The sequence below is a fragment of the Salmo salar genome, chromosome 24 (genome assembly GCF_965601325.2).
Source record: "Salmo salar chromosome 24, fSalSal1, whole genome shotgun sequence".
In the NCBI taxonomy this organism is placed as follows: domain Eukaryota; kingdom Metazoa; phylum Chordata; class Actinopteri; order Salmoniformes; family Salmonidae; genus Salmo; species Salmo salar.
Window position 1 is genome coordinate 46,583,768 of NC_138314.1, and position 26,429 is coordinate 46,610,196.

Consider the following 26,429-nt stretch of genomic DNA (forward strand, 5'->3'; position numbering starts at 1 on the left):
ACAGAAGATAGATACGAGATGTGGGGAAACAACAAAAACACACAGCGATCACATAAACCAGCATTTGATTTTATAAATCTAAGTTAGGTACGTTACCATTAAATAGTTTGTGGTTTTGTTTTTATGAGTTAGCATAATGCTAACGTAGGGAATGTATTCGGTAACAGTCGTTAACTTACCAGTAAACGTGTGTTTTATATTGTAATATTCCAGGTAAAGGGTAGAGGATCCAATCTGTAAAGTATCAATATAACACCGTCTTTTCATCCATTTAGAACAAATGATGCCATAATCCCAAAGTGGCTACAGATCCTGCTTCTTCTGCTGGTGGCCATCTTCAATTCTCGTCAACATCCAAACACAACATCCTCGTCCCAGCCAGGTCCCAACGTTAACACTACTCATTCCTCCTGCCTGGTAAATCACCGCTATCCTGCTCAATTCAAACACAATACTTCCATCTGCTGGCTTTTCCCAGCCAACATCCCAGCCTTAAACCAAGCCGACATCAATGGCAACAGCTAGTCTTCCTGGGGTTCCTACACATAACAACAAAATATATTACAGACAAAAAAATACTACAATTTACATGCATACATTTAAAAACATGAACGTATATATTACAGACTTACACGTATAGACACACTGCTACATATACACATGGCTTAACTAAGTTAACTATGTCAGATAGGGGAGAGCTGTTGTGATATTAGGTGTTTTTTAAAGTTAATTTTGCTGTTTACTTGAGTAATTTGAGATGGAAGGGAGTTCCTTGTGATCATGGCTCTATGTAATACTGTGCTTGCCTTGAATTCATTCTGGATTTGGAGACTATGAAGAGACCTCTCTGATGGCATATCTGTCAGAGCTACAGTATATGTAAGTTGATTAGACAGACAATTTGGAATTTTAACAATATTTCTCACAAAAACAACAATTGATGCAGCCAATCTCAACCTATACTTTGAGCAGAGAGTGACTGATATACATACTGTTGACGTTAGCCCTGTGTGTACATTGAAGGGAAAGACCTACTTCTCTGTTCTGGACCAGCTGCAGCTTTTCTAGGTCCTTCTTTGCAGCACTTCACCAATATCACCTGGAAATAGTCAAGAATAGATCAAACTCGAGACTGCAGGACTTGTTTGGTCGACTGTGGTGTAAAAAAAAAAATGCTGAACATCTCTTTATCACGGACTGAGCTCTACCCATCTTTACAACAATTGAATCAATATGCCTTGACCATGGCAATTTGCAGTCTAAGGTGACGCCAATAAGTTTAGTCTCCTCAACTTGTTCTACAGCCACATCATTCATTACTAGATTCAGATGAGGTCTAGAATTTATTAATAGGGACTGTGTGTTATTTATAATGAGTAAATGTAAATGTAAATAATGAGGGATACTTGGAGAAAATCGAACGTCTGAAATAAAAGTGGATGGCCCTCCCTTCAGTAAAATATATTTTATCCCTCACTGAAAGCTTGAAAATAATATATATATATTTACATCATAAAGTGGATAGCAAAGAACATGGCTACCGTTTACCCTGACTCCTATGACAGACCAGAGCCTTAGATATGTTCTTCGTTTTGTAAGCATTACATTGCAAAGTATCCATAAGGGGGTGGATTCGAAGACCACTGCGGACAAAGTTAGGGGTGAAAACAATCTGCATTATAGTAAAAGCACTGCATGAATCTATTTGCGGTCCGGAAAAAAAATTGCCTTTTATGAAGGCATTTCATGCAATTCTACGTCATTTTACATGACTGGAGACAAGCAGAATCTTTTTTTAATACCACAACAGAGCATGACAACGAATGAGCACATGCTGCTGCACCAAAGACGTGTTCATTTCTCTACAGGCTATTGTTAAAAAAGAGGATAGTCCAAGTTTGGAACGGTGCTAAAGTTATTTATCAACTGTAAATAAAAATGTGCAACATAATCAGTTACAACTGAAGTATCTTGTCATCCAGGAATTAGAGAAAAAGCTTTATTTATTTAAAAAAAAAAATTTAACACAGCAGCTGCATATCATCAGGTAGGCCTATATGCACCTGTATCTTTTATTCATTTGGGGAAACTATCATTTTCTAATTTATTCTATTTTATTCCATGATATTGTTGTTACAAAATAGACTTGTGTTGACTGTGATTAGGGCATGGTAATATAAGAACATCTGCTAGGCTAAAAGAACAAACTAGGCATGCATAGCTCACCACATGATCCTCAAACCAAAGACTGGCCAAACTCCTGTTTCTAAAAGTGAATTCGAAGATACTGTCTGTAACGTTCGTCGTTAAAGGTAGACCAAGGCACAGCGTAAGTTGGGTTCATCATACTTTATTTTCAATGTGAACCAGCATAAACAATACAACGACTGAAAAGCTAGGCGTGCAAACACATGCAACACAAAGACAAGATCCCACAACTGACTGTGGGGGAAAAAGGGCTGCCTAAGTATGATTCCCAATCAGAGACAACGAATGACAGCTGCCTCTGATTGGAAACCATACTCGGCCAATCAAAGAAAAAGACAACATAGACATACAACACATAGAATGCCCACCCCATGTCACACCCTGACCTAACCAAACAGAGAAAAACGGCTCTCTCAGGTCAGGGTGACACTGTAGAATAACTCTATAGCCTAATACGACATTTTTGGTTTCATTATTATTTAATTTCAAGTAATACTTTTTTTTTTTAAATGGTGTTTTATACAGCCTAAATGCAAAATGTATAGGCATGTTGTTGAAGTGCTGTTGTTGATGGGTTGTTGAAATGCTGAGTCATTCTGCCAGCCAGTAGCGTGACACAAATGCTTCACAATTGATTTCTTAAATGGCGGGCTATAGCCTTGAAATAATAATTATATAACCTAAATCATTCATTTTTTTTAAATGTCCTTTTCGGTTAACTGGCTTGCTCCTGACTGATTTAGAGTTAGTATGTTTAATAGTCTGTTGAAATGTTGAACGTCAATTGATAGCGACGCAATTACACATTACTTCCCTAACAAAGTAAATGTTTTATCTCCTCGGCTAAAGGTTGACAGCGCATTCTCAATGTCATAGAAACAAACCAAAGATATCCCATGAATCAGAGACACATCTGTCCCGGGGTATTTTACAGCTTGTTTCTAGCTCAAAGCATTGCAGACTAAAGCCTTGTTATAGAACGCTTCACATAAACCAGGTCCATGTAATCTTTTTTTTTTTTCTTCTTCAAAATCTTAAGCTAACGAGAGGTAGGCCTATGGTTTTAGCCATTTGTCTTTAACAAAAGCCATAATACCCTCACCTACCACCTCAATTTAAGCCCTGGTTTTAACTTAAACACACCAAGCCCTTCACTGACACTGAGATATTTAAGAAGTAGATGGTGAATGAAGAAGGAATTAGCTGACAAAATCTATGGATAGGAGACCAAACAGGTAGGTCTACCTCCTTATTTCTTGAATAGCACAAAGCCCTCTTGTTGTTAGTATTCTAAAGTCAACACCTCGTTAGTCAGTGTGTATTACACCAGTGCAGGTTTGTCATCTCGTTTGTCGTCAGTGTTTCAACTGTGCTGGGTCCAGGTGATATTTAAGAGCGGCTGGTGCAGTGCTCCAGTTGTCTTGAGAGATGTGGAAAGTCAACGCCTTTAGTTGGCTCTCCATATTTGAATTATAGAAAAACAATCCTTTTTGGTTTGCTGGTTCGCTTCCTGTTTGCTGGTTCGCTTCCTGTTTGCTGGTTCGCTTCCTGTTTGCTGATTTGCTTTCTTTAAGTTTGGTGTGTTTTTGTTTATCTTTTGTTTGCCTCTTGGGCACATTTAGTGGGGCTCATGGTGGGTGTCTTTTAGGTCCCAGTTGTTGTTGCTAGTCAACTTTCAGTGGACAACCCCAGGAGTGTCTTTCAGAACCCCTCCTAAACCCCCAGGAGCGTCTTTCAGAACCCCTCCTAAACCCCCAGGAGCGTCTTTCAGAACCCCTCCTAAACCCCCAGGAGCGTCTTTCAGAACCCCTCCTAAACCCCCAGGAGTGTCTTTCAGAACCCCTCCTAAACCCCAGGAGTGTCTTTCAGAACCCTTCCTAAACCCCCAGGAGCGTCTTTCAGAACCCCTCCTAAACCCCCAGGAGTGTCTTGCAGAACCCCTCCTAAAACCCCAGGAGTGTCTTTCAGAACCCCTCCTAAACCCCCAGGAGTGTCTTTCAGAACCCCTCCTAAACCCCCAGGAGCGTCTTTCAGAACCCCTCCTAAACCCCCAGGAGCGTCTTTCAGAACCCCTCCTAAACCCCTAGGAGCGTCTTTCAGAACCCCTCCTAAACCCCCAGGAGCGTCTTTCAGAACCCCTCCTAAACCCCCAGGAGTGTCTTTCAGAACCCCTCCTAAACCCCCAGGAGCGTCTTTCAGAACCCCTCCTAAACCCCCAGGAGCGTCTTTCAGAACCCCTCCTAAACCCCCAGGAGTGTCTTTCAGAACCCCTCCTAAACCCCCAGGAGCGTCTTTCAGAACCCCTCCTAAACCCCCAGGAGTGTCTTTCAGAACCCCTCCTAAAACCCCAGGAGTGTCTTGCAGAACCCCTCCTAAACCCCCAGGAGTGTCTTTCAGAACCCCTCCTAAAACCCCATGAGTGTTACTTCCCCCCCCCCCCATCTGTTTGAGTGACATTTTTGGTTTTCTTGCTGGGGAACGTAACAATTTGGATAGCCTATCCATTGCAGTGTGTAATACAGTGTAGTCTAGTTTTATATACACCATCCCAGCAGCACAAAAACTCAGGAAGTACATTTTCCGAGAAATATAACTTTGCCCTGTGCTTCACCGAGCATGCTGTTTGTATTGCCTAGGCTTATAGCCTATAATATAGGTTATGGTTAATTTGATTGAGACCACACTAGGCGCACTTGATATTGTGCGCCTAGCAGATAATCAGGGATGAGGGGGACACTGAGATATAATAACCAACTAATTCTCAAACCCTGAGCAATATGACATTTTAAATGGATTACAAATCACATGCCCCTTCCCTGGACAAAAAAAAAAAAAAAACTCTCCCCCCTGACTGAAATTGAATAAAAGCATGACCCTCCCCCATTTTCCTCCAGGTAACACATGTATTACTAGCCATCAAAACTGACTGCAACTCTTTGTTTTAAGGTTGTAGTGATATCACTAGCTGATGTGTATAATGTTGAGTCATCTGCATACATAGACACACAGGCTTTAAGGCTAGTGGTAGATCATTGGTAAAAAATAAAAATAAAAAAAAAGAGAACGGTAAAGGGCCAACAGAGCTGCCTTGCGGAATACCCCACTTTTTTACATAAAAAAAAAAAAAAAAAATACATTTAGAGAAGCTTCCATTAAATGGAACCCTCTGTTCTATTGGATAGATGGCTCTCAACGCCATGATATGGCAGAGGATGTAAAATCAGAACACATGTTTTTCCAATAACTGTCACACCCTGATCTGTTTCACCTGTCTTGTGCTTGTCTCCATCCCCCACCAGGTGTCTCCCATTATCCCCTGTGGACTTATACCTGCGTTTTCTGTTTGTCTGTTGCCAGTTGGTCTTGTCTTGTCAGGTCGTCCCAGCGTGTTTCCTGTTTTTCCCTGCTTTCTAGTTTTTGTTTCTAGCCTTTCCAGTTCTGACCATTCTGCCTGCCCCGACTCTGTCTGCCGTCCTGTACCTGTCGGACTCGGACCTGGTTACGAATCTCTGCCTGTCCTTTTCCTGCCCCCCCCCCCCCCGTGTTATTATAAATGATCTGAGAACTGAACTATCTGTCATCTGGGTCATATCCTGAGGCGTGATAATAACAGATTATGGTAAATAATATCAACGGCTGCACTGAAATCAAAACAAAACAGCTCCCACAATCTTCTTATTATCAATTTCTTTCAGCCAATCATCAGTCATTTTTTTTTGTCAGTACAGTTCATTGTCATTGCATCCCTTCTCTATAAACATGCTGAAAGTCTGTTGTTATTTTGTTTACAGAGAAATAGCATTGTATCTGGTCAAACACAATTTTTTTTTCTCCAAAACTTGGCTAAGAGTCGGTAGCATGCTGATTGGTCGGCTGTTAGAACCAGTAAAAGGTGCTTTACTATTCTTGGGTAACGGAATGACTTTTACTGCCCTCCAGGTCTGAGGACAAACACTTTTCTCCAGACTCTGACTAAAGATATGACAAACAGGAGAGGGAATATAATCCGCTACCATCCTCAGTAGCTTTCCATCTAGGTCGTCAATACCAGTTGGTGTTTCATTATCGATGGACTTCAGTTAATTGTCCACCTCTTTCACACTAAATGTATTTGTTATTTTCAACATCCTAATGTGTGTGTGTGTGTGTGTGTTCCATAATGTCATCCACATGAGCGTTATCAGATGATATTAGCAGAACTGGTTAATAGTTATGGGTCTATGTGCATACTGAAGAGAACTTCCATGGAAAGGCATCTGACACCAATATAGTGAATACACAGATGTAGGCCAAGTCCCAGACACTATGTCTCTTTAAATCTGACCCAAAAAGAAGGGGCACAACCGTCTTGACAAACACAAATAGGGAAGTGTTACCTTTTTTTAGCAGCATCATTAGCTATATCAAATGAAAGATGACAACAACAAAAAACTGTAGGAAATATGTTAGATCAGATTACACCAGTATGTCAGTGAATGCACCATTTTGTAAGTCGCTCTGGATAAGAGCGTCTGCTAAATGACTTAAATGTAAATGTAATGTAATGTCATCACCACATACATAATTTGGGTAACATCAAGATGTGACAACAGAAATAGACTTTCATTAGCTATGTCACTGGGCTGTTACCCTTACAAGCCTGACAACAGGGCTAAAGCCAGACAATAAGGCCTGGCTGAAGCACATGACCTGACAACAGGGCTAAAGCCTGACAACAGGGCCTGGCTAAAGCACATGACCTGACAACAGGGCTAAAGCCAGACAATAAGGCCTGGCTGAAGCACATAACCTGACAACAGGGCTAAAGCCTGACAACAGGGCCAATGCATGGCAATAGGGCCTGGCTAAAGCACATGACCTGACAACAGGGCTAAAACACATAACCTGACAACAGGGCTAAAGCCTGACAATGGGGCCAAAGCATGACAACAGAGCCTGGCTAAAGCACATAACCTGACAACAGAGCTAAAGCCTGACAATAGGGCCAAAGCATGGCAATAGGGCCTGGCTAAAGCACATGACCTGACAACAGAGCTAAAGTACATAACCTGACAACAGGGCCTGGCTAAAGCACATGACCTGACATTAGGGCTAAAGCCTGACAATGGGGCCAAAGCATGACAACAGAGCCTGGCTAAAGCACATAACCTGACAACAGAGCTAAAGCCTGACAATAGGGCCAAAGCATGGCAATAGGGCCTGGCTAAAGCACATGACCTGACAACAGAGCTAAAGTACATAACCTGACAACAGGGCCTGGCTAAAGCACATGACCTGACATTAGGGCCTGGCTAAAGCACATAACCTGACATTAGGGCTAAAGCACATAACCTGACATTAGGGCTAAATCACATAACCTGACATTAGGGCTAAAGCACATAACCTGACATTAGGGCCTGGCTAAAGCACATAACCTGACATTAGGGCCTGGCTAAAGCACATAACCTGACATTAGGGCTAAAGAACATAACCTGACATTAGGGCTAAATCACATAACCTGACATTAGGGCTAAAGCACATAACCTGGCATTAGGGCTAAAGCACATAACCTGACATTAGGGCTAAAGAACATAACCTGACATTAGGGCTAAAGCACATAACCTGACATTAGGGCTAAAGCACATAACCTGACATTAGGGCTAAAGCACATAACCTGACATTAGGGCTAAAGCACATAACCTGACAACTCTGATTTATTTGTATTAATTGATCTGTTATTTCATTAGAGAAGTCATAATGAGATTTACATTTCTTTCTCAAGTGAGCTGTGAGCCCTAATGCCGAATATGCTCTGGATAGTCAGTGGACCAATTCAATTTCCTGTGCTGCATGCCAAACTAACTCCACAGAAGGGTGGCTAGTTAGATGTAATTAGTCTGTGTGTGTGTGTGTGTGTGTGTGTGTGTGTGTGTGTGTGTGTGTGTATACCTCACACTCCCTGCATGGCTAACGTTAACACTGTAAGCATATTTACTCATTCTTTTTAATGAGCAGGAATTAAGCCTATTGCTTAACATTCTGGAACTGAAGCTCACGCACAGTGCTGTGCTAGGATTTCCGTCTTCAACTTTGTTTACCAAAACTAAGACCAAAAGCCTCATCAAAGGGTCTTGTGGTTCATCGTTAAGTTAATTTGGTTCAGTAACTTACATTTACATTTTAGTCATTTAGCAGACACTCTTATCCAGAGCGATTTACAGTATTGAATGCATACATTTCATACAATTTCATACATTTTTTTGCTGGCCCCCCGTGGGAATCGAACCCACAACCCTGGCGTTGCAAACACCATGCTCTACCAACTGAGCTACAAGGTCCAACACTCTCACTTAGGTTTTGTACATCTGGGCAATTAAAATGTCTCTAACTGTGTGTATACAGTGCCTTCGGGAAGTGTTCAGACCCCTTAACTTTCTCCACATTTTGTTACGTTACAGACTTATTCTAAAATTGATAAATCGTTTATTTCCCTCATTAATCTACACACAATACCCCATAATGACAAAGGAGAAACAGATTCATAGAAATATAACATTTACATAAGTATTCAGACCCTTTACTCAGTACTTTGTTGAAGGACCTTTGGTAGTGATTACAGCCTTGAGTCTTCTTGGGTATGACACTACAAGCTTGGCACACCTATATTTGGGGAGTTTCTCCCATTATTCTCTGCAGATCCTCTCAAGCTCTGTCAGGTTGGATGGGGAGCGTCGCTACACAGCTATTTTCAGGTCTCTCCAGAGATGTTCGATCAGGTTCAAGTTCGGTCTCTGGCTGGGCCACTCAAAGACATTCAGAGACTTGTCCCGAAGCCACTCCTGTCTTGTTTTGGCTGTGTGCTTAGGGTCATTGTTCTGTTGGAAGGTGAACCTTCGCCCCAGTCTGAGGTCCTGAGCACTCTGGAGCAGGTTTTCATCAAGGATCTCTCTGTACTTTGCTCCATTCATCTTTGCTTCGATCCCTGCCGCTGAAAAACCTCCCCACAGCATGATGCTGCCACCATCATGCTTCTCTGTAGGGATGGTGCCAGGTTTCCTCTAGACGTGACGCTTGGCATTCAGGCCAAAGAGTTCAATCTTGGTTTCATCAGACCAGAAATCTTGTTTCTCATGGTCTGAGATCCCAAGGGAGCTGTAATGTGCCTTTTACTGAGGAGTGGCTTCCCTCTGCCCATACCATAAAGGCCTGATTGGTGGAGTGCTGCAGAGATGGTTGTCCTTCTGGAAGGTTATCCCATCTCCACAGAGGAACTCTAGAGCTCTATCAGAGTGACCATCAGGTTCTTGGTCACCTCCCTGACCAAGGCCCTTCTCCCCCGATTGCTCAGTTTGTCCGGGCGGCCAGCTCTAGGAAGAGTCTTGGTGGTTCCAAACTTCTTCCATTTAAGAATGATGGAGGCCACTGTGTTCTTGGGGACCTTCAATGCTGCAGACATTTTTTGGTACCCTTCCCCAGATCTGTGCCTCGAGGACAATATCTTCAACCTCATTACTTGGTTTTTGCTCTGACATGCACTGTCAACTGTGGGACCTTATATAGACAGGTGTGCGCCTTTCCAAATCATGTCCAATCAATTGAATTTACCACAGGTGGACTCCAATCAAGTTGTAGAAACATCTCAAGGATGATCAATGGAGACAGGATGCACCTGAGCTCAATTTTGAGTCTCATAGCAAAGGTTCTGAATACTTATATAAATAAGGTATCTGTTTTTTTTATTTTTAATACATTTGCAAAAATTTCTAAAAACCTGTTTTCACTTTGTCATTATGGGGGTATTGTGTGTAGATTGCTGAAGAAAAACATTTAATCCATTCTAGAATAAGACCGTAACGTAACAAAATGTGGAACAAGTTAAGGGGGTCTGAATACTTTCCGAATGCACTGCACTTACCATGACATTCTGTATGGGTTTTCCACATTGCAAAAACAACACATATATTTTCATACAATATCTAATGGAATATTTAGATTTTACTAGCCGTTTGTGTTTTACAACCTCAATATTAAATCAGGTCCAACAGTAATATGTGTAATGTCTTGACTTGTGTTTTAATACGTCTGATTTACTGTATTTAATGTTTATATGTTCCCTGGAACTGCAGATAGTAATGAGCTGTCAGCTAGATCTGGTCAAACACATGACTTCTGAGACTTATGTTTTGTTGTACATTGTCCCCTGTTTCAAATTAACTTAATAAATCAATAAAATAATGACCCCTACTACTAAGTATTCATACAACTGTGTAATTTACATGGCTAGCACAGAGTGACTACAGTATAGCTGCATATTGGCACACCATTTATTCTACTATAATACTATGAGAACCTATTGCCAATGAAACAAATCATTTTGCAGTTATTTAAAAAATAAATAAAAAATCCTTACAATGTATTTGACACTTGTAATAATTTTATTGAACCAGTGCATAACTATGTAATTAACAGCAGATATTCAAAATGTTAAATACAGTAACAGGGTTCTGGGTCAATTCAGGAAGTACACTGAAATTACAATTACCATCAATACTTTTCAATGGTTTACTTTCTGAATTGAAATGGAATTGACCCCAACCCTGTAGAATAATGTACTGAATGGATTTAATCAGATGTACTATATAGTTGATGTCCTAATATTTAATAAAACAGATAATCTAATGTTCTCCTGGGTTGACCATATTAATGCAACAGATTATCAGTAGAAAATATACAATAGTTCTGCTACCAGTCTCTGTCCCAACTGGTACCCTATTCCCTATGTAGTGCACTGCCCATAGGACTCTGGTCAAATGTAATGCACCAAGTAGGGAATAGGGTGCCATTTAGGGTTCCACACGGTACACATAATACTGGCTATATAAGGGCGTGGCCAAACTGATCCGTGGAGAACGGAAACCAAATCAGAACGGATTCATTTTGGTCCGGTGCAGAGTGTGTCTAATTGGCCAACGTCTCCATCGACCAATCAAAAAAACTCATCTGAAACTTTCTGTCCATGAAAATGGATGGGACGTTGATGGTGGACGTTGGCGGGAACGACTCCCATTGAGAAAGCATTGGATATCATGGATACGTAATATAACAGTATTTCTATAAAGGCTGTAGCTGGATATACTGTATAGTGGGCCCTCTAGGATAACTCACAGGCATCCTAGTTAAACCAATATTCTCATATACCAGACTTACTCTAGGTCAAATATGTCAAATGCATGTTTAGTTTGCCTGGTATCTCTCCTTCATCAGATGCAGCAGCTATCATATTAAAATATCATTCAGTCTGTTTACGATCAGGGAACTATCATCAACATCATTCAGTCTGTTTACGATCAGGGAACTATCATCAATATCATTCAGTATGTTTACGATCAGGGAACTATCATCAATATCATTCAGTCTGTTTACGATCTCTGTTTACGATCAGGGAACTATCATCAATATCATTCAGTATGTTTACGATCAGGGAACTATCATCAACATCATTCAGTATGTTTACGATCTCTGTTTACGATCAGGGAACTATCATAAATATCATTCAGTATGTTTACGATCAGGGAACTATCATCAACATCATTCAGTATGTTTACGATCTCTGTTTACGATCAGGGAACTATCATCAATATCATTCAGTATGTTTACGATCAGGGAACTATCATCAACATCATTCAGTATGTTTACGATCAGGGAACTATCATCAATATCATTCAGTCTGTTTATGATCAGGGAACTATCATAAATATCATTCAGTATGTTTACGATCAGGGAACTATCATCAATATCATTCAGTCTGTTTACGATCTCTGTTTACGATCAGGGAACTATCATCAATATCATTCAGTCTGTTTACGATCAGGGAACTATCATCAATATCATTCAGTATGTTTACGATCAGGGAACTATCATAAATATCATTCAGTATGTTTACGATCAGGGAACTATCATCAATATCATTCAGTATGTTTACGATCAGGGAACTATCATAAATATCATTCAGTATGTTTACGATCAGGGAACTATCATCAACATCATTCAGTATGTTTACGATCAGGGAACTATCATCAATATCATTCAGTCTGTTTACGATCAGGGAACTATCATCAATATCATTGTCTGTTTACGATCAGGGAACTATCATCAATATCATTCAGTCTGTTTACGATCAGGGAACTATCATCAATATCATTCAGTCTGTTTACGATCAGGGAACTATCATCAATATCATTCAGTATGTTTACGATCAGGGAACTATCATCAACATCATTCAGTATGTTTACGATCAGGGAACTATCATCAACATCATTCAGTATGTTTACGATCAGGGAACTATCATCAATATCATTCAGTCTGTTTACGATCAGGGAACTATCATCAATATCATTGTCTGTTTACGATCAGGGAACTATCATAAATATCATTCAGTCTGTTTACGATCAGGGAACTATCATCAATATCATTCAGTATGTTTACGATCAGGGAACTATCATCAATATCATTCAGTATGTTTACGATCAGGGAACTATCATCAACATCATTCAGTATGTTTACGATCAGGGAACTATCATCAACATCATTCAGTATGTTTACGATCAGGGAACTATCATCAACATCATTCAGTATGTTTACGATCTCTGTTTACGATCAGGGAACTATCATAAATATCATTCAGTCTGTTTACGATCAGGGAACTATCATCAATATCATTCAGTATGTTTACGATCAGGGAACTATCATCAATATCATTCAGTATGTTTACGATCAGGGAACTATCATAAATATCATTCAGTATGTTTACGATCAGGGAACTATCATCAATATCATTCAGTATGTTTACGATCAGGGAACTATCATAAATATCATTCAGTATGTTTACGATCAGGGAACTATCATCAATATCATTCAGTCTGTTTACGATCAGGGAACTATCATCAATATCATTGTCTGTTTACGATCAGGGAACTATCATCAATATCATTCAGTCTGTTTACGATCAGGGAACTATCATCAATATCATTCAGTCTGTTTACGATCAGGGAACTATCATCAATATCATTCAGTATGTTTACGATCAGGGAACTATCATCAACATCATTCAGTATGTTTACGATCAGGGAACTATCATCAATATCATTCAGTCTGTTTACGATCAGGGAACTATCATCAATATCATTCAGTATGTTTACGATCAGGGAACTATCATCAACATCATTCAGTCTGTTTACGATCAGGGAACTATCATCAACATCATTCAGTATGTTTACGATCAGGGAACTATCATCAACATCATTCAGTATGTTTACGATCAGGGAACTATCATCAACATCATTCAGTATGTTTACGATCTCTGTTTACGATCAGGGAACTATCATAAATATCATTCAGTATGTTTACGATCTCTGTTTACGATCAGGGAACTATCATAAATATCATTCATTCTGTTTACAATCAGGGAACTATCATAAATATCATTCAGTAAAACACCAGAGGAAGAAGAGGAATCATTATTGAGATTAAAACAGAGCGGCTAAACTGTTAAACTGCTAAATGTTTTTAAGTCAAAAAAGGTTAAATCCTGTAAGTTCAAAGGTATCATAATAATGCACTGAAAAAGATGTAAACGAAGAATTGCGGCACGTCATGAATGAATGGATAATGTATTGTGTTTAAGTTAGTTTCCTGGTTGTGTAGAAGTCTGGAAGACAGGTCTAGAAGAACGTTCAGCAGTGACAGACCTGGCCTATGAACTTGCTGTATTCCTGTTTGATGCAGCTGTACACTGTGTTGTAGAAGTGCCTGTCTGTCGCCATGAGATCGGTGACTATTTCGGTGTGGTCCATTTTAGGCATGAGGTACAGGGACACCTTGATTGAAAGCAAGGTGAGCTGCTCAGAGAACCTCTGGGAAGATGCCACCGGAACTATGATGTCACTCGTTCCGTGCAGCAAGCAGAAAGGTGGCACTCTGTAGAATGGAAAGAAATCAAGAAAGTTGAGATATACACTGAGTATACAAAACATTAAGAACACCTGCTCTTTCCATGACATAGACTGACCAGGTGAATATAGGTGAAAGATATGATCCCTTATTGATGTCACTTGTTAAATCCACTTCAAATCAGTGTAGATGAAGGGGAGGAAACAGGTTAAAGAAGGATTTTTTAAGCCTTGAGACAATTGAGACATGGATTGTGTATGTGTGCCATTCAGAGGGTGAATGGATAAGGGTATGGATAAGGGTATGGTCGTAGGTGCCAGGCGCAGCAGTTTGTGTCAGCAGCTACAACGCTGTTTGGTTTTTCACGCTCAACAGTATCCCGTGTGTATCAAGAATGGTCCACCACCCACCCAATGTTTTTCAAAATACCTTTATTTACATAAGTATTCAGACTCTTTGCTATGAGACTCAAAATTGAGCTCAGGTGCATCCTGTTTCCATTGATCATCCTTGAGATGTTTCTACAACTTGATTGGAGTCCACCTGTGGTAAATTCAATTGATTGGACATGATTTGGAAAGGCACACACCTGTCTATACAAGGTCCAGTTAACAGTGCATGTCAGAGCAAAAAGCAAGCTATGAGGTTGAAGGAATTGTCCGTAGAGCTCCGAGACAGGATTGTGTCGAGGCACAGATCTGGTGAAGGGTACCAAAACATTTCTGCAGCATTGAAGGTCCCCAAGAACACAGGGGCCTCCATCATCCTTAAATGGAAGAAGTTTGGAACCTCCAAAACTCTTCTTAGAGCTGGCCGCCCGGCCAAACTGAGAAATTGAGGAAGAAGGGCCTTGGTCAGGGAGGTGACCAAGAACCCGATGGTCACTCTGACAGATCTCCTCTGTGGAGATGGGAGAATCTTCCAGAAGGACAACCATCTCTGCAACACTCCACCAATCAGGCCTTTATGGTAGAGTGGCCAGAGGGAAGCTACTCCTCAGTAAAAGGCACATGACATCCCACTTGGAGTTTGCCAAAAGGCACCTAAAGATTCTCAGGCCATGAGAAACAAGATTCTCTGGTCTCATGAAACCAAGATTGAACTCTTTGGTCTGAATGCCAAGTGTCACATCTGGAGAAAACCTGGCACCATCCCTACGGTGAAGCATGGTGGTGGCAGCATCATGCTGTGGGGATGTTTTTTCAACGGCAGGGACTGGGAGACTAGTCAGGATAGAGGCAAAGATGAACGGTGCCAAGTACAGAGATCCTTGATGAAAACCTGCTCCAGAGCACTCAGGACCTCAGACTGAGGGTGAAGGTTCACCTTCCAACAGCACAACGACCCTAAGCACACAGCCAAGACAACGCAGGAGTGGCTTCGGGACAAGTCTCTGAATGTCTTTGAGTGGCCCAGCCAGAGCCCTGGACATGAACCCAATCGGACATCTCTGGAGAGACCTGAAAATAGCTGTGCAGCGACTCTCCCCATCCAACCTGCCAGAGCTTGAGAGGATCTGCAGAGAATAATGGGAGAAACTCCCCAAATATAGGTGTGCCATGCTTGTAGCGTCACACCCAAGAAGACTCAAGGCTGTAATCACTACCAAAGGTCCTTCAACAAAGTACTGCGTAAAGGGTCTGAATACTTATGTAAATGTGATAAACTGTTTTTGCTTTGTCATTATGGGGTATTGTGTGTAGATTTATGAGAGAAACAAAAAAACAATTGAATCCATTTTAGAATAAGGCTGTAAAGTAACAAAATGTGGAAAAAGTCAAGGGGTCTGAATACTTTCTGAAGGCACTGTATATAATAAGGCCACTCTGCAGAATGGGGGGAAGAACGAAAATAATTATTTCTAAAACACAAATAAAGGTAGCCTAAATGCTAGAAAATATGTAATAAGTGATATTTCCTCTTGCCGTTCCCCTAATAAGTCATATTTCCTCGTGCCGTTCCCCTATTTGTTCTTCCACTGTTTATTTAAACACATCAAAGTATCATCAGAACCCAGGCGAGATTGTATCAACTTTATCGTCAATTTCAGCACAGCACCGAAGCACCCGCATACCTTTTCAGTTGTTCCTCGCTGAATTCCTTCAGTAGGTGTGTGGGTGAATAATAAGGGAAGTTCTCCACTCCGTTCATGGCTTTGTGCATCGTAGAGACATACTCCACAGCTCTCATCTGTTCATGCTCGTAGTGGTCAATTATGTTGTACACTCCACTCAAACCTGTACAGACAACAAAACACCATGTCAGAAACAAAAGTCATGGAACTTTCATTTATCATATATATATATATATATATACACAGTACCAGTCAAACGTTATGGACACACCTACTCATTCAAGGGTTTTTCTTTATTTTTACTATTTTCTACATTGTAGAATAATAGTGAAGACATCAAAAGTATGAAATAACACACACCGAATCATGTTGTAACCAACAAAGTGTTAAACAAATCAAAATATATTTTATATTTGAGATTCTTCAAAGTAGCCACCCTTTGCCTTGATGACAGCTTTGAACACTCTTGGCATTCTCTCAACCAGCTTCATGAGGTAGTTACCTGGAATGCATTTCAATTAACAGGTGTGCCTTGTTAAAAGTTAATTTGTGGAATTTTTTTCCTTTATGCGTTTGAGCCAAACAGTTGTGCTGTGACAAGTTGTAACGATGTGCGCTGAGTCGGGATCAAGTTCAGGGAGTGAGTGTTTTAATAAATAAACACAACATAATACAAAATGAGAAACACGAACAACGCACAGACATGACACAGAAACAGAAACAATAACACCTGGGGAAGGAACCAAAGGAAGTGACATAGATAGAGGGAAGGTAATCAGGGAAGTGATGGAGTCCAGGTGAGTCTGATGACGTGCAGGTGTGCATAACGATGGTGACAGGTGTGCACCATAACGAGCAGCCTGGAGACCTAGAGGCCGGAGAGGGAGCACAAGTGACACAAGGTAGGGGTGGTATACAGAAGATAGCCCAGCTTCATGAGGGAATCACCTGGAATGCATTTTAATTAACAGGTGTGCCTTGTTAAAAGTTATTTTTGTGGAATTTATTTCCTTCTTAATGCGTTTGAGCTGTGTGTTGTGACAAGGTAGGGATGGTATACAGAAGATAGCCCTATTTGGTAAAATACCAAGTCCATATTATGGAAAGAACAGCTCAAATAAGCAAAGAGAAACAACACTCCACCATTACTTTAAGACATGTAGGTTAGTCAATTCGGAAAATTTCAAGAACTTGTGAAGTTTAGGGAAGAGTTACCATCCTCAGAAATTGCAGAGTTATGTCCAGTCTCCAGTGTCCAGTCTCCAATGTCCAGTCTCCAGTGTCCAGTCTCCAATGTCCGGTCTCCAATGTCCAGTCTCCAGTGTCCAGTCTCCAATGTCCAGTCTCCAGTGTCCAGTCTCCAATGTCCGGTCTCCAATGTCCAGTCTCCAGTGTCCAGTCTCCAGTGTCCAGTCTCCAATGTCCAGTCTTCAATGTCCAGTGTCCAGTCTCCAGTGTCCAGTCTCCAGTGTCCAGTCTCCAGTGTCCAGTGTCATTAGAGTTACCATCCTCAGAAATTGCAGCCCAAATAAATGCTTCACAGAGTTCAAGTAACAGACACATCTCAACATCAACTGTTCAGAGGACACTGCGTGAATCAGGTCTTCATGGTCGAATTGCTGTAAAGAAACTACTACTAAAGGACACCAATAAGAAGAGACGCAGAGTTGTGAGACGCAGAGTAGGTGAACGGATCACGCAAGATGGCGCCGACAGAGATGGTTGCCTCGCTTCAAGTTCTTAGGAAACTATGCAGTATTTCGTTTTTTAATGTATTATTTCTTACATTGTTACCCCAGGAAATCTTTAGTCTTATTACATACAGCAGGGAAGAACTATTGGATATAAGAGCAACGTCAACTTACCAACATTACGACCAGGAATACGACTTTCCAAAAGCGGATCCTCTGTTCGGACCACCACCCAGGACAATGGATCGGATCCCAGAAGCCGACCCAAAACCACGGCGCCGCAGAAGGGGCCGATGGAGCGGCCTCTTGTTCAGGCTCCGTAGACGGGCACATCGCCCACTGCTCCCGAGTTTACTACTCACCAATGTCCAGTCTCTTGACAACAAGATAGACGAAATTCGAGCAAGGGTTGCCATCCAGAGAGACATCAGAGATTGAAACATTCTCTGTTTCATGGAAACATGGCTCTCTCGGGATATGTTGTCAGAATCGGTTCAGCCACTGGGCTTCTCCATGCATCGCGCCGACAGAGATGAACACCTCTCTGGGAAGAGGAAGGGTGGGGGTGTATGCTTCATGATTAACGACTCATGGTGTAATCATAACAACATACAGGAACACAAGTCCTTCTGCTCACCCGATTTAGAATTCCTTACAATCAAATGCCGGCCATTTTACCTACCAAGAGAATTCTCGGCAGTTATAGTAACAGCTGTATACATTCCCCCTCAAGCAGACACCAAGACGGCCCTCAAGGAACTTCACTGGACTCTATGTAAACTGGAAACCATATATCCTGAGGCTTCATTTATTAGCTGGGGATTTTAACAAGCAAATTTGAGAATAAGGCTACCTAAATTGTATCAGCATATTGATTGCACTACATGCAGGGGTAATACACTCGACCACTGCTAATCTAACTTCTGCGATGCATACAAAGACCTCCCCCGCCCTCCCTTCGGCAAATCCAACCACGTCTTATAGGCAGAAACTCAAACAGAATGTACCAGTGACGAGAACCATTCAACGCTGGTCTGACCAATCGGAAGCCACGCTTCAAGATTGTTTTGATCACGCGGACTGGAATATGTTCCGGTCAGCCTCAGAGAACAACATCTGCTGTTCTGCCCCTGAACAAGTTAACCCACTGTTCCTAGGTCATCATTGAAAATAAGAATTTGTTCTTAACTGACTTGCCTAGTTAAATAAAGGTAAAATAAAAAAATAAAATCCCATCTGGACAAAAGAATGCTGTTCATTGACTACAGCTCAGCATTTAACACCATAGTACCCTCCAAACTCACCATCAAGCTGGAGGCCCTGGGTCTCAACCCCGCCCTGTGCAACTGGGTCCTGGACTTTCTGACGGGCCGCCCCCAGGTGGTGAAGGTAGGAAACAACATCTCCACTTCGCTGACCCTCAACACTGGGGCCACACAAGGGTGTGTGCTCAGCCCCCTCCTGTACTCCCTGTTCACCCATGACTGCGTGGCCACGCACGCCTCCAACTCAATCATCAAGTTTCCAGACAACACAACAGTAGTGGGCTTGATTACCAACAACGACGAGACAGCCTATAGGGAGGAGGTGAGGACACTCAGAGGGGGTCAGGAAAACAACCTCTCTCTCAACGTCAACAAAATGGAAGGAGCTGATCGTGGACTTCAGGAAACAGCAGAGGGAGCACCCTCCTATTCACATCGACGGGACTGCAGTGGAGAAGGCGGAAAGGTTCAAGTTCCTCGGCGCACACATCACTGACGATCTGAAATGGTCCACGCACACAGACAGTGTGGTGAAGAAGGAGCAGCAGTGACTCTTCAACCTCAGGAGGCTGAAGAAATTTGGCTTGTCACCCAAAACCTTGACATACTTTTACAGATGCAAAATCGAGAGCATCGTGTCGGGCTGTATCACCGCCTGGTACGGCAACTGCACCACCCTCAACTGCAGGGCTCTCCAGTGGGTGGTGCGGTCTGCACAACGCATCACCAGGGGCAAACTACCTGCCCTCCGTGACACCTACAGCACCCGATGTCACAGGAAGGCCAAAAAGATAATCAAGGACAACAACCACCCGAGCCACTGCCTGTTCACACCGCTACCATCCAGAAGGCGAGGTCAGTACAGGTGCATCAAAGGTGGGACCAAGTGACTGAAAAACAGCTTCGATCTCAAAGCCATCAGACTGTTAAACAGCAAATCACTAACTCAGAGAGGCTACTGCCTACATGGAGACCCAATCACTGGCCACTTTAATAAATGGATCACTAGTCACTTTAAAACAATGCCACTTTAATAATGTTTACATATCTTACATTACTCATATCACATGTATATACTGTATTTTATACCATCTACTGCATCTTGCCTATGCTGCTCTGTCATCGCTCATCCATATATTTATATGTACATATTCTCATTCACCCCTTTATATTTGTGTGTATTAGGTAGTTGTTGGGGAATTGTTAGATTACTTGTTAGATATTTCTTCACTGTCGGAACTAGAAGCACAAGCATTTCGCTACACTCGCATTAACATCTGCTAACCATGTGTATGTGACCAATAAAATTTGATTTGTTTTGAATGATTTCCGCATGTGTGGTTCCCACCGTGAAGCATGGAAGAGGAGGTGTGATGGTGTGGGGCTGCTTTGCTGGTGACACTGTATGTGATTTATTTAGAATTCAAGGCACACTTAACCTCTTAACCAGCATGGCTACCACAGCATTCTGCAGCAATACGCCATCCCATCTGGTGGGACTATCATTTGTTTTTCAACAGGACAACGACCCAACACACCTCCAGGCTGTGTAAGGGCTATTTGACCAAGAAGGAGAATTGGAGTGCTGCATCAGATGACCTGGCCTCCACAATCACCCGGCTTCAACCCAATTGAGATGGTTTGGGATGACTTGGACCGCAGAGTGAAGGAAAAGCAGCCAACAAGTACTCAGCATATGTGGGAACTCCTTCAAGACTGTTGGAAAAGCATTTCAGGTGATGCTGGTTGAGAGAAATGCCAAGAGTGTGCAAATCTGTCATCAAGGCAAAGGGTGGCTACTTTGAAGAATCTAAAATCTAAAATATATTTTGATTTGTTTAACACTTTTGTTTACTACATGATTCCATATGTGTTATTTCATAGTTTTGATGTCTTCACTATTATTATATAATGTAGAAAATAGTAAAAATAAAGAAAAACACTTGAATGAGTAGGTGTGTCCAAACTTTTGACTGTTACAGTGTATGTGTGTGTAATATATATATATATATATATATATATATATATATATATATATATATATATATATATATATATATATATATATATTACACACACACAACAAACTTTGTACATCCAATTAGGTCAATTGAGTGATTCTATTGTATGTTTATAAAGATCTATAAACATGTTATAGACATATATACCATGTTATAAACATATAAGCTATGTAATAAAAATCTATAAACCATGTATTGACCTGTAACTCTATAAACCCCGTATTGACCTGTAACTCTATAAACCACATAGTGACCTGTAACTGTAATAAACCACATATTGACCTGTAACTCTATAAACCCCATATTGACCTGTAACTCTATAAACCACATAGTGACCTGTAACTGTAATAAACCACATAGTGACCTGTAACTCTATAAACCACATATTGACCTGTAACTCTATAAACCCCGTATTGACCTGTAACTCTATAAACCACGTATTGACCTGTAACTCTATAAACCACGTATTGACCTGTAACTCTATAAACCCCGTATTGACCTGTAACTCTATAAACCACATATTGACCTGTAACTCTATAAACCACATAGTGACCTGTAACTGTAATAAACCACATATTGACCTGTAACTCTATAAACCACATAGTGACCTGTAACTGTAATAAACCACATATTGACCTGTAACTCTATAAACCACATAGTGACCTGTAACTGTAATAAACCACATAGTGACCTGTAACTCTATAAACCCCGTATTGACCTGTAACTCTATAAACCCCGTATTGACCTGTAACTCTATAAACCACATAGTGACCTGTAACTCTATAAACCACATATTGACCTGTAACTCTATAAACCCTGTAGTGACCTGTAACTCTATAAACCACGTAGTGACCTGTAACTCTATAAACCCCGTATTGACCTGTAACTCTATAAACCCCGTATTGACCTGTAACTCTATAAACCACATAGTGACCTGTAACTCTATAAACCACGTATTGACCTGTAACTCTATAAACCACGTAGTGACCTGTAACTCTATAAACCCCGTATTGACCTGTAACTCTATAAACCCCGTATTGACCTGTAACTCTATAAACCACATAGTGACCTGTAACTCTATAAACCCCGTATTGACCTGTAACTCTATAAACCCCGTATTGACCTGTAACTCTATAAACCACATAGTGACCTGTAACTCTATAAACCACATAGTGACCTGTAACTCTATAAACCCCGTATTGACCTGTAACTCTATAAACCACATAGTGACCTGTAACTCTATAAACCACGTATTGACCTGTAACTCTATAAACCCCGTATTGACCTGTAACTCTATAAACCCTGTAGTGACCTGTAACTATAATAAACCACATATTGACCTGTAACTCTATAAACCCCTTATTGACCTGTAACTCTATAAACCACGTAGTGACCTGTAACTCTATAAACCACATAGTGACCTGTAACTGTAATAAACCACATATTGACCTGTAACTCTATAAACCCCATATTGACCTGTAACTCTATAAACCCCATAGTGACCTGTAACTCTATAAACCCCATATTGACCTGTAACTCTATAAACCCCGTATTGACCTGTAACTATAATAAACCACATAGTGACCTGTAACTCTATAAACCACATAGTGACCTGTAACTCTATAAACCACATAGTGACCTGTAACTCTATAAACCACGTATTGACCTGTAACTCTATAAACCCTGTAGTGACCTGTAACTCCTCTGATTGCCATGGTGATCTCTGTCTGCTTCTTGGCATCTATAAAGAGCTCGTCTCGGCCCTCGACCATGAACAGGACGGTTAGAGCTGCCAGGTGAGCCCCAGCGGAGTGGCCGATTAACACAATGTTATCCTGCACAGACAACATAGTGAAGTGAATAATCAACCAATGTGTTATAACTGCTTATTACACCTTCATAAACTATATATTAACTTACAGTTTAGTGTTTATAACCTCTGTAACCTCTTATAAACATTATAAAGGGTATTTTAACACTATATTGTCCTGATTAAAAATACAACAGGCACAGGAGGGTGAATATAAACATTGCATTTATGAATAATCTTCAGTAAGGGGCTAATAAAAAAATGTATCATCCCATTGACATCAATGCACTAAAGTGAAAATGCTGAATTAAGAAGTTTGAATAGGCCTCTATGATATACACCAACGTGTTACGCTGTAACTGTAAAAACTTTAAATTAATCTACTGTTTGCATCACTTACTTTGTCAAATTTGAACTTATGGCCGTTCTCCCTCGCCCAAACGAGACAGTCTGCGATGTCTTGAACCATAGACAAAACATTACCCTGGAAAGAAGATTAAAGTCAAATTCGATGCGTACGCTAGCTCACTGAATACCAACGTAACTGTGTCCTTTTTTTTTTATGGTTGTGGGAGGAGTCTTACCTTTGGGTAGGTGCAATAGTCCGGACAGATCACCGTTGCGCTGAGCTCCTTAGCCATCTGCATGGCCAGTAGACAGTATATGGACCTCTCCCCTGAACCCCAGCCTCCCCCGTATATAAACACTACCACAGGCACCTGTTCACTGCCTGGCTGGGCCACTGTGGGAGAATAGTACAAGTCTAGCCGGTTGCTACGACGACCAAACGCGATGCCCTTTAGAAAGACGAGAGGAGGAGGAGGGAGAAGAAGGTACATAAAGGTTTCAGAAAATATTCCAAACATGAATCACCACAAACAACTCTTATTATTACCAAAGTCAGCTCTTATTATCACCACAGTCGGCTCTTATTATCACCACAAACAACTCTTATTATTACCAAAGTCAGCTCTTATTATCACCACAGTCAGCTCTTATTATCACCACAGTCAGCTCTTATTATCACCACAGTCGGCTCTTATTATCACCACAGTCAGCTCTTATTATCACCACAGTCGGCTCTTATTATCACCACAGTCAGCTCTTATTATCACCACAGTCAGCTCTTATTATCACCACAGTCAGCTCTTATTATCACCACAGTTAGCTCTTATTATCACCACAGTCAACTCTTATTATCACCACAGTCAGCTCCTATTATCACCACAGTCAGCTCTTATTATCACCACAGTTAGCTCTTATTATCATCACAGTCGACTCTTATTATCACCACAGTCAGCTCCTATTATCACCACAGTCAGCTCTTATTATCACCACAGTTAGCTCTTATTATCACCACAGTCAACTCTTATTATCACCACAGTCAGCTCCTATTATCACCACAGTCAGCTCCTATTATCACCACAGTCAGCTCCTATTATCACCACAGTCAGCTCCTATTATCACCACAGTTAGCTCTTATTATCACCACAGTCGGCTCTTATTATCACCACAGTCAGCTCTTATTATCACCACAGTCAGCTCTTATTATCATCACAGTCGACTCTTATTATCACCACAGTCAGCTCTTATTATAACCACAGTCGACTCTTATTATCACCACAGTCGGCTCTTATTATCACCACAGTCAGCTCTTATTATCACCACAGTCAGCTCTTATTATCACCACAGTCAGCTCTTATTATAACCACAGTCGACTCTTATTATCACCACAGTCAGCTATGCTAAATATGCATAATCGGAAAAGAAATGACTATAATTATTCTCTACCACTATTCCTAGAGAAAATGTTTTTTGAAAACCTCAGAATAAAAGATTTATAAACTTAGCAAAAAAAAGAAACGTCCCTTTTTCAGGACCCTGTCTTTCAAAGATAATTTGTAAAAATCCAAATAACTTCACTGATCTACATTGTAAAGGGTTTAAACACTGTTTCCCCATGCTTGTTCAATGAACCATAAACAATTAATGAACATGCACCTGTGGAACGGTCGTTAAGACACTAACAGCTTACAGATGGTAGTAGGCAATTAACTTGTTCAGTTTATGTCTCAGTTGTTGAATCTTATGTTCATACAAATATTTACACATGTTATTAAGTTTGCCCCTTTTTCTCCCCAATTTCAGGGTATCCAATTAATAGTTAGTCTTGTCCCATCGCTGCAACTCCCCTACGGACTCGGGAGAGGCGAAGGTCGAGAGCCATGCGAGAGCCATGCGAGAGCCATGCGTCCTCTGAAACACGACCCCGCCAAGTCATACTGCTTCTTGACACACTGCTCGCTTAACCCGGAAGCCAGCTGCACCAATGTGTCGGAGGAAACACCGTACACCTGGCGACCAAAGTCAGCTTGCTGGTGCCCGTCCCGCCACAAGGAATCACGACCGGCCAAACCCTCCCCTAACCCGGACGACGCTGGACCAATTGTGCACCGCCTCATGGGTCTCCCGGTCACGGGTCTGTAGTGACGCCTCAAGCACTGCGATGCAGTGCCTTAGACCGCTGCGCCACACGGGAGGGTTAATACCAGTGATTCTAAAACATTAGTCGGACAAACTAACCTGGTTTTCTACAGTGCCTTTTCATAATGCTTGTGGTTTTCTCCATTACCTTTTCATGCTTATGGTTTTGTACATGACCTTTTCATGATGATTGTGGTTTTTACATTACCTTTTTATAATACATGTGGTTTTCTACATTACCTTTTCATAATACATGTGGTTTTCTACATTACCTTTTCATAATGCTTGTGGTTTTCTACATGACCTTTTCATGATGATTGTGGTTTTTACATTACCTTTTCATAATGCTTGTGGTTTTCTACATTACCTTTTCATAATGCTTGTGGTTTTCTACATTACCTTTTCATGCTTGTGGTTTTGTACATTACCTTTTCATGCTTGTGGTTTTCTACATGACCTTTTCATGGTTGTGGTTTTCTACATTACCTTTTCATGATGATTGTGGTTTTCTACATTACCTTTTCATGATGATTGTGTGTTTTTTTACATTACCTTTTCATAATGCTTGGGGTTTTCTCCATTACCTTTTCATAATGATTGTGGTTTTCTCCATTACCTTTTCATAATGCTTGGGGTTTTCTACATTACCTTTTCATGATGCTTGGGGGTTTCTACATTACCTTTTCATAATGCTTGTGGTTTTCTACATGACCTTTTCATAATGCTTGTGGTTTTCTACATGACCTTTTCATGCTTGTGGTTTTCTACATTACCTTTTCATGATGATTGTGGTTTTCTACATTACCTTTTCATAATGCTTGTGGTTTTCTACATGACCTTTTCATGCTTGTGGTTTTCTACATTACCTTTTCATGCTTGTGGTTTTCTACATTACCTTTTCATGATGATTGTGGTTTTATACATTACCTTTTCATCAAATTTCAAATT

At 40.9% G+C, this 26,429-nt stretch overlaps 1 protein-coding gene and 1 long non-coding RNA gene across 2 annotated transcripts in view; one reads left to right on the forward strand and one right to left on the reverse strand.

Annotated features, from left to right (window-relative positions):
- On the forward strand, window positions 1–25,231 carry LOC145863987 (uncharacterized). The gene is made up of 3 exons (XR_014382594.1): window positions 1–87; window positions 276–417; window positions 25,146–25,231. It is a non-coding gene; the product is annotated as an uncharacterized LOC145863987 (long non-coding RNA).
- Window positions 10,604–26,429, reverse strand: part of LOC106585954 (uncharacterized) — a 27,564-nt gene continuing 11,738 nt past the window's right edge. Inside the window, exons 5-9 of the mRNA XM_014172707.3 lie at window positions 23,582–23,794; window positions 23,398–23,481; window positions 22,881–23,022; window positions 16,211–16,373; window positions 10,604–14,163 (exon numbers count right to left, since the gene is read on the reverse strand). Of these exons, the coding sequence (XP_014028182.1) occupies window positions 13,920–14,163; window positions 16,211–16,373; window positions 22,881–23,022; window positions 23,398–23,481; window positions 23,582–23,794 (846 nt within the window). The 3' untranslated portion in view covers window positions 10,604–13,919. The remainder of the gene's footprint in view (window positions 14,164–16,210; window positions 16,374–22,880; window positions 23,023–23,397; window positions 23,482–23,581; window positions 23,795–26,429) is intronic.